Here is a 15,658-nt window from a genome sequence, read left to right as displayed (position 1 = left end):
GAATAATCCCATCCAGGGTACACCTTTCTCCCGACGATACATTGATTTTCGAATAAAAGGAATACTTTTAAATTTGAGCGTTTTTAAGCAACTTTCTGATACACTTCCAAAATGCTGGCTGGGTATAACTGGCGAGTATTCCCCCCCTTTACAGCTCATGTATATACATAATTTTAAGCATATTTTAAATAGTATTATTTATTGAACCTAACATAAGTTTATTGAATTTAAAGGTAGGTAAAAAAAATTGGTTTTCCGTATCCGGAACAAACTCACCGCTTTCATGCTGGGCTTGGTGTCGCGGCTGGGTCTGCTGGTTGTTGTTGCCCCAGTGGATATTACGGCCGGCCTATATGCGTCGGCCCTGCTGGTGGTTGCTACCAAAGTATATGTTATTGGGGGTACGTCCGGTGCTTTCGTTGGCGCTATAGCTGGTGGTAGCGCGCTTGGTTGGCTAGTGCTATTGCTGGTGGTTGCGCGCGGTGTGGCACGGAATGGTGGTGTTAAAGCGCGGTTGGTGATGGTTGCGCTCTAGAGTGGTGAGTGCAGCAGTATGGGTAACTTAAGGAGTATTTTTTTTTGTTTATGCTCAATTTCTGTCGTGCTCGATACGACGTCTTGCTGGTATGGGTATCAATGTGGAGCATCTATCCTTTTCCCCACCGCTGATTAGGTATTATACACTGACTACACAAGTGCTCATATATGTATTCATAGGTTAACAAAGATACTGTATGCCGTGTAGAGGGCACAAAGTGGGCGCAGTTCACAGGGATTACCTACATCCGTATAAACTCAATCGTGAAAGTGGTACGTCAACACGATTGGACAAACATTTATTCCAATTGCCAATTTCCTCGATTGAACTTTGCTCCAGACAATTCCAAGCATATACAAAGTGGGTGATTTTTAATTTTCTCGCGGTCGTGTTACTTTTTTGGCTACTCCGGTTTGCTGTTGTCTTCTTATGACTGATTCTCAACTTTTCCTGCGTCGGAATGGGACTGCCCAAAACAAGTCGTTTAGCGTAAAAAGACCAAAACCACAGCAGTACCAATCCGGTTCACTAATAACTTAGTGATTGTACGTTTTCGGTAATTTTGCTTATAAAATCTGCTGCCAGTACCCAATCAGTTAATTTTTATACGAAAAGGGAATCGTGAATATAATAAAATCACAAAAATTGTCCGTATATCTGATTAAACTTCAGACCAAATTATATTCCTTCAGATTTGATTGAAGGATTGTATCCTTCTCAGCTGCAAACACGAATCTAATATTTTCAGTATCCGTAGCACACGTGAAATGAGAATATATGATTTTTTTCGGCAGGAATGTTTAATTTTTTCCTTGCCGCGATTTTCCTCTGCCTGCCGGCGCTCTCAATTTTTTCTTCTTCACGGAAACAGCGTGTTTTTTCCTAGCGATCATCATTTTCGCGACCGTGGCGACCTCTAGCGTCCATTTTCGATTAAAATTGCCATGGGTCCTTTTCTTTGCCATCACTAGCCATTAGGTGCGTTCCAAAGGTGACTATCCCAAGCGGACCATAACAAACATGCTTCGCTTAGAAGACCTGACGATGAAGCGAACAGGAAACCGGATCATCTGTGGGAAGCCTCTGTCAGGAACCTCCGACGACAAGCAACGTGGGGTACGACTCACCCCTAAGATAAGAGTCTCAACATTCTACCGCGAAGCTAGCCGGGCAACATAGGTCCATCAAAAAAAGTTAAGTCAAGTAGGGAATTAATTTTGTTTCTTAGTTTAAGGCTTTGCGCCAGTTAGACATTTGTTATGGAGAACTCGTCAAAACTCCATATAGTTCTAGTGGTTATCGCCTCCACAGAAAGGCAAACAAATTATGGGTGTAGACATTTTGATAATGAGAACTCGTCCAAACTCCGAAAGGCTAGCCCAACCCAAGCTTGGACTGCCAGGCTGTTCACGATTCTCGGTGAGTAAGCGTGTCAACAACCCATGAGGAGAGAAAATACTGCGCGAGATGTCCCCGACCGATAAGATGCCCAGACAAAAAAGGCCGATTGGTAGGTTTATATAAAAAAAAGGCAATTTGTAATTTAGCAAAAAAAAATGTTCTTGTTGGTTCATTGTGGACGTATATCCGAAGCATGGAAGCGACCTATCAATTTCCCGTTTAGGTCCTCGAGATCATACAGTGAATTGCCTATTTTTCGGAGCACGCAACACTTAAGGTATTTTGGCAAGAATTTGGCGTTAATGCCCTGTTTGAAGTTACTTAAGGCAAAGTTTTACCGAAAAACTTCTTGGCCTTCCTTGTAGTTGACTTGCCTTTAGCGCTTGTTATAGGTGTTTATCCCCCTATCCTCTTTTCGTTCTGCTCACTATCATAACCTGGTCTTCCCGAAGCTGCCGAGTTTCTCTAATACGCTGACGCATGTTGGACCATATTTTGGCCGTATAATGCAAAGTATGGAGAGCAATGAATCGCCGTATGAAAATCACTTCTCAAAACTGATAAAATCTCGGGTATATGCTTATCCCAATCGGTATGGTCAGGTTTATCTTTCAGGAAAATCCTAATCTTCGAAACAATTTCTCTATTAACGCGTTCGTATGCGTTTGCTTGAGGAGAATATGACCCCGTCCTCACGTGCGTCACCCCGTAATTTACTAAAAATTATTTCATTTCCTTCGAGATAAACTGTTTACCATTGTCGCTATGAATAAACTCAGGGACCCCTACAGTTGGAAAAATTTCTGAAGCGAAGTAATTTATAACGTTAACAGCGGTAGCTCTCTGCATGGGCTTTAGCCAAACGTATTTTGAAAGATGGTCTAGTACTATAAAAAGAAATTGATTTCGCCGCTTAGATCTCGAATACGGCCCTTGGAAATCGCAATATAATCGCTGAAATGGCATCTCGGATGCAAAGGTATTCCCTATAGGTGGTCTCGACTGTTGATTAGTGGGTTTTACAGCTTTGCAGGTATCACAACGCTGGACGTAGTCCCTGACGTCCTTAGCCTGCTGCGGCCAGAAGTACTTCTACCTAACACGTTCTAAGGTTTCCTTCCACCCGCCATGGTAACTCCGGTTAACGTCATGTGCTAATCTCACTGCTTCCTCAGTCAACCCTTTTGGCAACCACAAACGCCACAGCGAGTCTTCTTCCCCTTCCACCCCCTTACGAAATTTAACTCTTTTGAAAATTACACCGTCCACCACTCGTAAGTCTGGAAGCGATTCCTCGTTTTCGGTGACGGTCCGAATCAAATCGAGATATTCGTTACTGCTGAATTCGGGAGAGACTAAATCTATTTCCCCGGGTGTGGTAGTGAAAGTCAACTCATCGGCATCAAACCGCGAAAGCGCATCGGGTACTACATTCAGGGTACCTTTATGATGTTCCATTTCGTATCTTTGCAGCAGAAGTGACCACCTCGCCAACCTCCCGCTCAAGTCCTTTTGCGTCATCAGCCACTTGAGGCTGGGGTGGTCCGTGATAATCCGAAACGGTAATCCTTACAACATAAGGTCGGAAACGCTTCACGCTGATTATGGCGGCGAGACATTCCAGATCGGTTACTGTATAATTGCGTTGAGCATTATTCAGCTTTTTCGACACGAACGCGATTGGATGCTCAGCGCCCTCATCATCGACCTGAAACAACACTCCGCCAACACCTATTTTGGAAGCGTCGCATTGGAATACGAATTCTTTGGAAAAATCAGGTTGGGCCAAGACAGGAGCGGAACTCAAAGCTACTTTTAGTTTTTCGAAGGCCTCTATAGCTTCAGAGGTAAGCTTGAACGGGCCTAATGATTTACGGAGACAGTCGGTCAAAGGATCTGCCAAGTCAGCAAAATTGGTAATAAATGCCCTGTACCAATTCGCCATGCCCACAAACCTCCGCACCTGCCGAGGGGGTTTAGGGATCGGGAAGTTTTGCATCGCTGCTATTTTCTCTGGGTCCACTTTCAAACACCCGCTGCCTATCAGGCACCCTAAGTACGGTATTTCCTTCTGACAAAATTTACTTTTCTTTACGTTTATTGTCAGACCTGCGTCAGTCAAACATTTTCCCACTTCCGCCAGGAATTTCAGGTGGTCTTAAAAATTTTTACTACATACCATCAGGTCTTCCAGGTAGACGAACACATTCTCCCGCAGGCGCGAGGGGATTGCCTTGTCCATCAGCCTACTCATAGTCTGCGGTCCATTGCGCAGAACAAAGGGCATTGCCTTGAAGTGGTACAGATGCCTCCCCGGAACTGCGAATGCTGTATTTTCCTTGGAGGACTCTTTCAATTTGATCTGGAAGAACGCGTCCTTCAGATCAATGCCACTAATAAAATGTGTATCTTTCAGTCTGCTCAACAAGCCGTTGATATGAGGCAGGGGGTATGAGTCCTTCTAAGTCACCGCGTTGACCTTCCTGGAGTATATGCACAGCCTAACTTTACCTAGTTTCCGGACCAGTACCACAGGACTACACCACGGAGAGTTTTATTCTTCTATAACTCCAAATTCAAGTAACCTGTCTAATTCGCTAAAAGCTTCGGCTTGCCTCGGTGGCGAAAGAGGGAAATGTTTCCTTTTTATAGGAACGGCATCACCGGTGTCAATGTGATGCTCCACTAATTTAGTTTGCCCCAGGCCTAAGTTTTCATACGAAGGAAACGTCTCTATGACCTTTTGCAATTCTATTTTCGGGGCTGGTGACAATTCATGGAAGTTAAGTTCTTCGTCCTTTTCATTCCTAACCTCTATGCACTCTACGCTTGGGAATATTTCGGGAGCTAACGCAAATGCTGTCCAAAAATCTACCCCGAAGTAAGCTTCTTGGAGAAGTGAAGGGACAAGGTAAAAACGAATAATCCTTGTGATATTCTTGAAAGTGACCGGTAGAGACACTGAGCCTAAGCTTTTTTGCTTGTTGCCCCCCGCGGTATATAAGAATGCATGTAAGGGCTGATAATCGAAGCCGTTATGTCTTAGGAATTCTACTCCATGTTTTCCCAAGAAGGAGACGTTGGCTCCCGAGTCCAACAACCCTAGAATAAAACTATCTTTTATTTTAGCCTTTACGAAAGGCCTTTCATCCTCTGTAAGCGTTAACGTGGTGGCTTGCAGCAGTCTACGCTCCTGTACTCTCCTGTGGTATCTTTTCCTGCACTTCAAAATATTTTCTGATACCGGGTATTGTTCAAAAATACCATTTCTTATTTGTTCGTACCTATGTTCCCTTTCTTCTAGACTTGGTGAATTTAGGAGTAAGTACTCCCTTATACCCACATTTAAAACAAAAAGGATTCCTAATGGGTTCCTCACAATATATATATGAGTGGCCCATTGCCTGACAATTCCAGCATTGCATTCCCGAATAGTCCGGTCTCCTGTTGCGTCGATATTCCAGCGCCTCTATCTGCGGATCCACTTCGCAGTCCTCCCTTTTCATCCTCATGTCCGGGGTTGTCACACGGGCTTCCTTCACATGCCGTCCTGGGTGAGTGGCTCCCAACAGCTTGCTTTCCTTCAGCACTTGTTCTCTTCTGCGTGCTACATCGCGTAGATCATGAAGGGTTTTTACATCCGCGTTGAAAAGCATCAGCTTAAGACTACTGTTGACGTTCCTCTTTATGATGTCAATCAACAATAACTCTGACATGGGTTCTCTTAAGCGCGCGTTCAAGGAGATTATGTCCATGTGGAATACGTCATAGCACTCACTTACTTTCTGCTTCCGCAGGGAGATCTCCATTATGATCTCGTGGCCAGTTTTTAAAGTACCGAACTCTCTTTTTAAGGAGTAGCACAAAAAGGCATATGTCGCATTTGGGTTTTGTCGGTCCGCCCAGAAAGGAATAGGTGGAAGCTAGCCATTATCTGGTCGTCGGTGCATTGTGTACGTTCACACAGGGTATTTAGCTTAAACAGAAATTCCGCCTTGCTTCCAGTGCCGTCGAAAGATATCTTCCACTCTTGAGGTTTCACTACTATGCAGCTCGCAGCAGGGTTCATGGGTGGTACTACTGCTGGAAGTTGGTTGCGTTCCGTTTTATTCGCGTTCCGGTTCAAATACATGGATTGCTGTGCAGATTCGAGAGCGGCGTTGAGCTGGTCTATATTGCTTCGGATCGTCCCCATCTCCCTCCGCATCTCTTCCCGCGAGGTCCTGAACAGCTGGTGTAATACTTCCACCCACGAGTCCCCACGAGGAGCTTCGTTATAGATCCCTGGGGTTTTCGTCCTGTCGCTTGCAGCTTCTCTAAAATTTCCGATTCCATGATTTGGTGGTAAAGCATCAGCTCCCTCCGGTGCGTAGGTCGACACATTGGTCATTAGCCCCGAGATATCATGCGCGTTTAGTAGGGGCGCGTTCAAATTACTGGTGCTTCCCGGTCTATCCAATTTTTCGCGGGGGTCGTTTAGGTCCGAGCTTGCATTCGTCCTAGCGGGGTCACCATACTGGCCACCTACTGGCGTATGCATCACCAGGGGACGCTTGGTCTTTGAAAAAGCTCCCCTATTATTTCCGCCCCGGTTCTGGTGCCCTCTAAAGTCCCCGCACTCCCAAACCGAGTATTCCGGCCCGGGTGCCCAAATGACTTGTCACGCGACATTATAATCAGGGAAAAAGATGTAATTGGTCAAATCCTGGTATTGGTATTAAAAAAACTTTTATTTACTGCAACACGTAAGGCAGTTAGGGGTTAAGGAAAAGGTCAGAAATCACCACTCCTTACCTTATATACTAGACGATGATTCGTTTCCAAAATAAATGTATATATATATATATAAATTAGCGTGAGGGAACAAAAATTCGCGCAAATAACTACAATGATAGCTTCTTCGATAATCGTATCGAAAAATGTTCAAACCTAAACCTAAACCTGATTTGTTATATATAAATTTTATATGACAATGGGAATGCTGACGCATCCCTTTAATAGAAGGCAGGATAGAGGCAAAAAAAACAAAAATCCATTCATACTTGTCCCTAGTGCTCCCGACCGCAATGCGAGGGCGTCTTAAGTCCCCCCCTCCGAGACTGGTTTGGGCCACTAGGGTCAGTTCCAGACACACACGGTTTGGTCTCAACACGCCCAGCCGCAACGCAGGGGCAGTCTCCTGGGGCTCGCCCCTGGGACTGGTTGGGGGTGTTGAGGCCTCCCGTTCATTCTCACTGGACACCCCTCCTGCCTCCGCCGCAATGGGTGGTGCGGTTTCGGAGCCGCTCCCCCAGTCTGGTGGGGCAGGAAGGAGTGCCACTTTGAATCCCAGGTCAACCCGTCACAATCCAGGTGGCACTCACTATGTGTTGCCACCTGAGACGTGGGATGAGCTGGGGTCCTACAACTCACACACTCAAGCACTCACACCAACGACACAAATTCGAAATAAAAATTTTCTAAACAAACAAAAAAAACCCCAATTAGCGGACATATATTGTACCTAAGCCGACTAACGGACAACTTCCGGGAAAACAAAAAAAGCCCCAATTGCAAAAAAAAACTAAGTGCGTTCAGCACTGTCTGATCGGGTGAATATAAAAATCCGGAGGACTTGACGTGTAGTCTCGTGGCTCCTTCGGCCACTGCCCCCGATGACCAGTCCGGACAACCTGACCCGTCAACGATTCCACCGCAACGCAGGTGGCTGCTCCTGCTGCTGATCACCTCGGACTGGTGGAATGGTCAACTTCACATGTTGCCCGAACTGACCACCGAGACCAGCGCCTCGGTTGCCACTTTGGGCGCCATCTGTTATGGCGCCCTCAGCAACTGTCATCGCGACAGTGCCTCGGATACCAAACCACGTTGGGCGCCATCTGTTATGGAATCGCATTTACAATGGGAGCAGCAAGGAAGGCAGCCACAGGTCCACAGTGGCTAGTCATGTCGGCTGGGCTGGGTTCTTCCCAACCTTGCTGTCCTGCGCCATAACAAAAAAAAAGTTCCTATCATGCCTTAAAATAAAAACTCCAGCTGTCAAATGCAAAAAAAACTGACAGAAGCGCAGAACTAATTCAAAACGCTTATAATTCAAAACGCTTATAATTCAAAATTAAAGCAACATCCGGCCGAACCGGATGTCACGGACAGACCGTTACAACATTCAAAATTTAAAAATTCAAAAAAAAACCAAAAACAAAAAACTATATGAAAAAAAAATTACCGAACCGTAAATGACAGGTTACTATTACTGCAATTCAAAAACAGCTGAAAATTTTAATTAGAAAAAACTGAAAAGAAAAAGGGGGAAAACAAAAAGGGCCGAATATAACTTGGGGGCTCCGCGGGTGTTGTTGCGACGCCCGGTGCATATCCCACCCTCAAAACCATGGCCACCGACGCACCTAACTTTCGGTGGCCCCTTACCTGTATTACCCTATGCCTTCTAAATAAATAAGGAAGTCAGCATTCCCATTATTACTATATTTTATTTACAACTCATTATAAAAAAATCCAAGGTTACAAAACTTAGGGTACGACTTAATTCCTAGCAGTAATCAATTAGGAGGCATAGTAAGCTATCTTATGGTATTTTATTTTAATTTACCTTTGATTGGTATTTGTGTTTTGTATTTATTAAATTCTTCCTTACACAACAATTTGGCAAAAGTGGTTTACATTAATAGTCAGAACCGTGACAGAGAACAAGGTGAAAATTCAAAAATAGTTTTATACGTAGATAACCAACAGATAATTGGTAAGCCAAGACATAAAGGTTTTATTATTGTTATTTATAGTTATCCCATTATATTGTGATTTACTATCGATTCTGTGATTTTTGGGTATATTTGGTTTAATTTTACTGTACTTTGTGGTATGTTATATTATCTTAGTTTTATTTAATTGAATTTCATTTTATTTCCTTTTGATTTAATCTAATTTTGTTTTATGTTATTTTATTTTATCTTATTTTATTCGCTTTAAAAAAAAGAAATGTGTCTAAACATATATGACACATTTATTTTGATTGTAATATATAGTTGCATCTGTGTTTGGAAGTTTCAGAAACTGTCTTTAAATTGCCTACTTTTAATATTATGTATAATAAGGTTTGCATGGCTGTGAAAATATGCACAAATGTATGTAATCTCATGTATGTATGCATATCCGTATATATGCGAACAACGCAAGTGCTATAGATTTTAAGCTTATTAACGTTTCTTACGCTTCTCAAAATATTTAAGTACTCTATTTATTCATAATCTACGTATAAAGTTCGTGTGTATTTACGTACTAATATGTTTATCATGCTTCAGCTCTTGACATTAATTTTTTAACTATGTTGACCTTAGTTTAAAATTGAATAATCCGAGATTTCAAATTGGGTATGCCGTAATTATTTACGCTTCTATAATGACCCTAGTTCACGCCTTTAAATTTTATGCATGAAAAATCTTAAATGGAGTTCATACCCACCCAGCATCTGGATAACGAATTACCTGCCGTATCAATACGCTTTGATTATTTCTTGCGACTAAATACCGATTTTGGTTAAACAATTGAACCAACTATTCATTGAAAATCCGATTGCCTTCCTATGCTCACACTTCTCAATAAATGAATTCAAAAAAAATATTATGGCTATACCAAAATTATGTATAGACCTAATGAAATGTGGATGCTGTTCCTAGACTACGAGGTCCGATAGCATTTATGTCGACACGTCTTCAAAAAAAAAAGAAAAAAGGTTACAGTGTATGAAACCGTGGTACGGAAGCTCAGATGTGGTTGAACCGCTGGTAATTTAAGCTCGATATGTTCCGGCTTCAACATCCTACATGGGTTACGCTTGTTAAAACATCACACTACCATTATTTAAGATGATGACCATAGATAATGCTGGATGTTGTAGTCGTGTGTGAACCTCGTTCAAGTTAACTATCGGCAACTACCTGAGGTTTTAATTAGCTCACCTGCGAGCTTCCGGATACTTCCATCCGCTGATGAAATATGTTTATAATATAGTATGGAATTACGCACTAAATATGATGGAAAATTGAATCGTAATCATATTCACAAATGATTCCAAAACATTACTTTATATGATTGATAATTGTTGTTAAATACGATAAAAAAAATTGTGAAAGCTAATAAAATGTCATATCAAATATGATGATAAAACGAATAAAGGGGAAAATATAATGTGGCTCGCAAATGATTATTCAAGAATAATCCCATCCAGGGTACACCATTCTCCCGACGATACATTGATTTTCGAATAAAAGGAATACTTTTAAATTTGAGCGTTTTTAAGCAACTTTCTGATACACTTCCAAAATGCTGGCTGGGTATAACTGGCAAGTATTCCCCCCTTTTACAGCTCATGTATATACATAATTTTAAGCATATTTTAAATAGTATTATTTATTGAACCTAACATAAGTTTATTGAATTTAAAGGTAGGTAAAAAAAATTGGTTTTCCGTATCCGGAACGAACTCACCACTTTCGTGCTGGGCTTGGTGTCACGGCTGGGTCTGCTGGTTGTTGTTGCCCCAGTGGATGTTACGGCTGGCCTATATGCGTCGGCCCTGCTGGTGTTTGCTACCAAAGTAGATGTTATTGGTGGTACGTCCGGTGCTTTCGTTGGCGCTATAGCTGGTGGTAGCGCGCTTGGTTGGCTAGTGCAATCGCTGGTGGTTGCGCGCGGTGTGGCACGGAATGGTGGTGTTAAAGCGCGGTTGGTGATGGTTGCGCTCTAGAGTGGTGAGTGCAGAAGTATGGGTAACTTAAGGAGCCTGTTTTTTGTGTATGCTCAATTTCTGTTGTGCTCGATACGCCGTCTTGCTGGTATGGGTATCAATATGGAGCACCTATCATTTTCCCCACCGCTGATTAGGTATTATACACTGACTACAAAAGTGCTCATATATGTATTCATAGGTTAACAAAGATACTGTATGCCGTGTAGAGGGCGCAAAGTGGGCGCTGTTCACAGGGATTACCTATATCCGTATACACTCAATCGTGAAAGCGTTACCTCAACACGATTGGACAAACATTTATTCCAATTGCCGATTTCCTCGATTAAACTTTGCTCCAGACAATTCCAAGCATATACAAAGTGGGTGATTTTTAATTTTCTCGCGGTCGTGTTACTCTTTTGGCTACTCCGGTTTGCTGTTGTCTTCTTATGACTGATTCTCAACTTTTCCTGCGTCGGAATGGGACTGCGCAATACAAGTCGTTTAGCGTAAAAAACCAAAACCACAGCAGTTCCAAGCCGGTTCACTAATAACTCAGTGATTGTACGTTTTTGATAATTTGGCTTATAAAATCTGCTGCCAGCACCCAATCAGTTAATTTTTATACGAAAAGGGAATCGTGAATATAATAAAATCACAAAAATTGTCCGTACATCTGAATACACTTCAGACCAAATTATATTCCTTCAGATTTGATTGAAGGATTGTGTCCTTAACAGCTGCAAACACGAATCTAATATTTTCAGTATCCGTAGCACATGTGAAATGAGAATATATGATTTTTTTCGGCAGGAATGTTTAATTTTTTCCTTGCCGTGATTTTCCTCTGCCTGCCGGCGCTGTCAATTTTTTCTTCTTCCCGGAAACAGCGTGTTTTTTCCTAGCGATCATCATTTTCGCGGACGTGGCGACCTCTAGTGTCCATTTTCGATTAAATTTGCCATGGGTCCTTTTCTTTGCCATCACTAGCCACTAGGTGCGTTCCAAAGGTGACTACCCAAGCGGATCATAACAGTCTATATATAATTATTTAATATACAGTAACTTATGAAAAATATACATTTTACATAAACAAAAAGCCCGGTCTTAAGTCTTAAAGACTGCAAATTAATATAATAATAAACTATTTACAGTACAATAACACCAAACATCGAAAAATAGAAGTTTTATAACATTTTATAAAACGGGAGTGGCACCGGGCACATGCGGAAGATGAAAATTTTAAGGTTCTCATGCATGGAAATTTGGTAGGGAGGCTGTCATATCTATGATATATACAGAATGTTAAAATAAACGGAATCGGTAAGCGACCACGACCTCTTACAAAATAACGATATCGAAATTTCGAAAAATGGAAAATAACTTGCTGTGTCGGGTATATTTAGGACGACTTTGAAAATGGGCGTGGTACCGCTCACATTTAAAAGGAGACAAATTAAAAGTTTTGCAAGCCGTAAATCGCAACATAGAGGTAATCCCTTCCACTACACCTACGATTTTTAGTTTGCGACCACTTATGTACAATAAAAAAATTTTTTTTTCTAAAAGTTTTGCAAGACGTATATCGAAACATAGAGGTTGTCCTTTCCACTACACATGCGCTTTTGGGTTTGCGACCACGTACATTAAAATTTTTTTTTTTAGAGTTTTATGGTAACAACAAATTTATCAGCTTTGCGGTATATAACCAAACTATACCATTGTTTCACGTCAGTAATGATATGGTGCGGCAAAACACGAAAAAAAAATTGGAAATTGGATTTTTTTAAAAAGTTGCTGAAAGATTTAACTATCACAAAATTTGCAACATATTTATGAGAATGAAAGTTTTAAAAACAATGTTATATTGCCCTGGTCCGCTCCTTTTAATTAAGCTCTTCACAAAACTTCAAATATCAAAGTCGAGCAAAAAGCGACCGAATTGTCCGACTGTTTTTCCGCTGCTTGTGTAAGACACTGCACTTAAACTTTATATGGACTACTAGGTGCATAACTATATCTGCACTTATAAAATTTTTGCGCATAAAATTGGTACTAAAAAGTGCTTTTTATAGGTCGTGCCCAAAAAGGTGAGTGTCTCCACTCTTTCTCCATTCACTAGTATTATAATTGCCGATGTGCGTTTTTTATTATTCGAGTATCCTTATTATATATACATATATGAGACTACACGCTGGGTATATAATCTTCGGTTTTGTCTGAATTTAGATTTAATTACTTATTTTTTGTAATATGGATTTAAACTAAAAATATGCATTTGCATAATTTTGGTTGCCCTGCTAATCACAATTATTGTACAGTATAAAATTTTTAGTTTTATCAAGTATCAAACCGTGCTTAATAAGTCCCAATCTGATGTATGCAGCAGAATAATGTACGATGGCAACATCAAATGAAGTAAGATTTATCGTAAAAGTATATGGTGAGTTATTTTTATTTGTTTTTAGCACTATAGGCCAAGTAACAATAATATAATTGACTTAAATACACGAACTAATAATGATATTTTATATTCCAATATAAGTGAATAGTAGATTTTAACTTTTATTGCTGATGTTGTTAGGACGAAAATAGTTCGAATACTGCTTGCTCCGCTGTACGACAACTTTGGTCCGCTGATACTGCTATTATTGCTATCACTCTCAGTGCTACTATGGTTGGATTGTTGCATTGCAGCAGGGTTTTCACCTTAAACAAAGAAAGTAAATGTAATCATCAGATGAATGCAATAGTCAAAATACTCATCGGTTAAATGACCGTGCTAAGTTTTTATATTTTACCAGCATAGCCGGCGGTTGTTGTCCCGCCCGAAAATTGCCTTGCTTACTTTTTTAATATGGTCCTTTCTTCTTTCTTTATACTGTCTGCCCTTTCCACCTGCCTTAAAGATACCCCCTACGGCCTAGAGATCAAGAACATGCCCGCGGTTTGTTTGTTTTCTATATTATGTTTTCAAAACTTATGCTTATTCAAGCTCATTAACTATTTAATTAAATTATCTCATCATTTATTAATTATGGGATTTATAATCTTACTAGCTGACTCGGGCAAACTTCGTTTTGCCCAAAATTAAGTGCGCAGAAAAGCATGCAATATTTAGTACCATGTGGTCGATAGCAAATACCACCTAATTGATAGAAGCTAGCCTGTTTTCGCTTATGGCAAAGAGAGTAGATCAACAAGAGCAAAGATTTTAAAAATTATAAGATGGTACATTGTAGACTTGTAAAACTTTGTGGAATTTGTAGGACGGCTGCGCGAAGAATTCACCATACTTTTTGCTATGCTGTCCGCCTGAACATAGCTGATTTTTTAAGGCTGTTTAATTCTGTAATCTTTGCTGTAATTTATTTTGCTTTTGGAAAAATTACCTATTTGAAATAAGCATGGCTGAAAAAGAATTGGCATAACAGCTTAAGTTAAATCAACAATGGAAAATCTTGTAAAATTTGATGTGGCAATTTCGCGCATTCGTTGAACGAAATGTTGACAATCTATTGATCATCACTAGGAAATTACCTACATTCCATCAACTAAGCAACACTTTAGCAATACTACTGTTGTTATTTTGCTGCTCAAACACACCCATATTAATTGGGGAATAAAACTAAAATATAAAACTCAAAAATGACTCTGGTTGTTATGTCCGCAGCATTTATTTAGTTCAAAGTCACAGCCAATAATAGCCAAAGCCATAATAATTTACACGGGTCATCAATTCTTTCTCTGATTCAAAAGCTGAACTACCAGCGCTACCGTCATCAGCTCAGTGTCATCATTGCCAGTAGCGCCAATAACACCAAACTCGTGCCTGACACACAAAAATCGTTTCACTCAATAGCGCAGGTGAAATGTACTACGCACTCACTACTAAGTAGCACCAAAAATTCGCTTAGAGTCTTTGCGTCAATGAGCTAGCATTGAGCTGGCACCGCTTTGGCGCTGGCGCCATGCATTTTACATCACTAAAATTTCGCGAATGCCCAGGCGCATGACTTTTTTAATTCAGATTATGAAAACGAAGCAGGAGTAAAACATATGGTGTGTTCCTAGTTAAGCCGTCCCACTTTGTGGAGAATGAACGACTCTACAAGGCTCCCTCTTATTAATCTACTCTCTTTGCCTAAACAAAAATTTTCTTAAAAAAAATTTCCTAAGGACAAATTTTATATTTTAGTTTTATTCCCCAATTAATATGGGTGTGTTTGAGCAGCCAAATAACAACAGTAGTATTGCTAAAGTGTTGCTTAGTTGATGGAATGTAGGTAATTTCCTAGTGATGATCAATAGATTGTCAACATTTCGTTCAACGAATGCACGAAATTGCCACATCTGCTCAAATTTTACAAGATTTTCCATTGTTGATTTAGCTTAAGCTGTTATGCCAATTCTTTTTCAGCCAGCTTATTTCAAATAGGTAATTTTTCCAAAAGCAAAATAAATTACAGCAAAGATTACAGAATTAAACAGCCTTAAAAAATCAGCTATGTTCAGGCGGACAGCATAGCAAAAAGTATGGTGAATTCTTCGCGCAGCCGTCCTACAAATTCCACAAAGTTTTACAAGTCTACAATCTACCATCAGAGAATTTAAACACAATGAGAAGGCGTTTTTGCTAGATTCCAACTTTTTTGCATGTGAACACGTCTTGCACTTCACCACACACAATCTAATTTCAATGTTAACCAGTTAACAGCAGAAAATTCTCTGTCAACAGTTTCAGCTGGTGTATAAATTCTCTGGATTTTCTCTTAATATGATTTCTTTGTAGGAATATAGGTATTTAGTAGGATTAATTAAATTTAAATATTATTACTTGTAGCAATATATTTGCTTGTTTTATAATTTAATATGAATTTCAATTTAATTAATACCTATAATTTAGAAATTTTAAAACAGGTAAAATAAGCTTAATTTCAATGGTAAATGGAGGGTTGAAAATAGCCTTATGG

The 15,658-nt window shown here is 40.4% G+C and overlaps 1 protein-coding gene across 9 annotated transcripts in view; it reads right to left on the bottom strand.

The window, feature by feature from the left end:
- Positions 1-13,131: 13,131 nt before the first annotated feature.
- Positions 13,132-15,658, bottom strand: part of dpr19 (defective proboscis extension response 19) — a 1,424,328-nt gene continuing 1,421,801 nt past the window's right edge. For all 9 annotated transcript variants that reach the window (XM_067766273.1, XM_067766275.1, XM_067766272.1 and 6 more), the window contains one exon: positions 13,132-13,394. In XM_067766273.1, the coding sequence (XP_067622374.1) occupies positions 13,156-13,394 (239 nt within the window). In that variant the 3' untranslated portion in view covers positions 13,132-13,155. The remainder of the gene's footprint in view (positions 13,395-15,658) is intronic.

Source organism: Eurosta solidaginis, chromosome 2 (genome assembly GCF_040869045.1).
Source record: "Eurosta solidaginis isolate ZX-2024a chromosome 2, ASM4086904v1, whole genome shotgun sequence".
NCBI lineage: Eukaryota > Metazoa > Arthropoda > Insecta > Diptera > Tephritidae > Eurosta > Eurosta solidaginis.
Note: the sequence above shows the minus strand (reverse complement) of the source record. Positions and strands in the feature narration are given on the sequence as shown.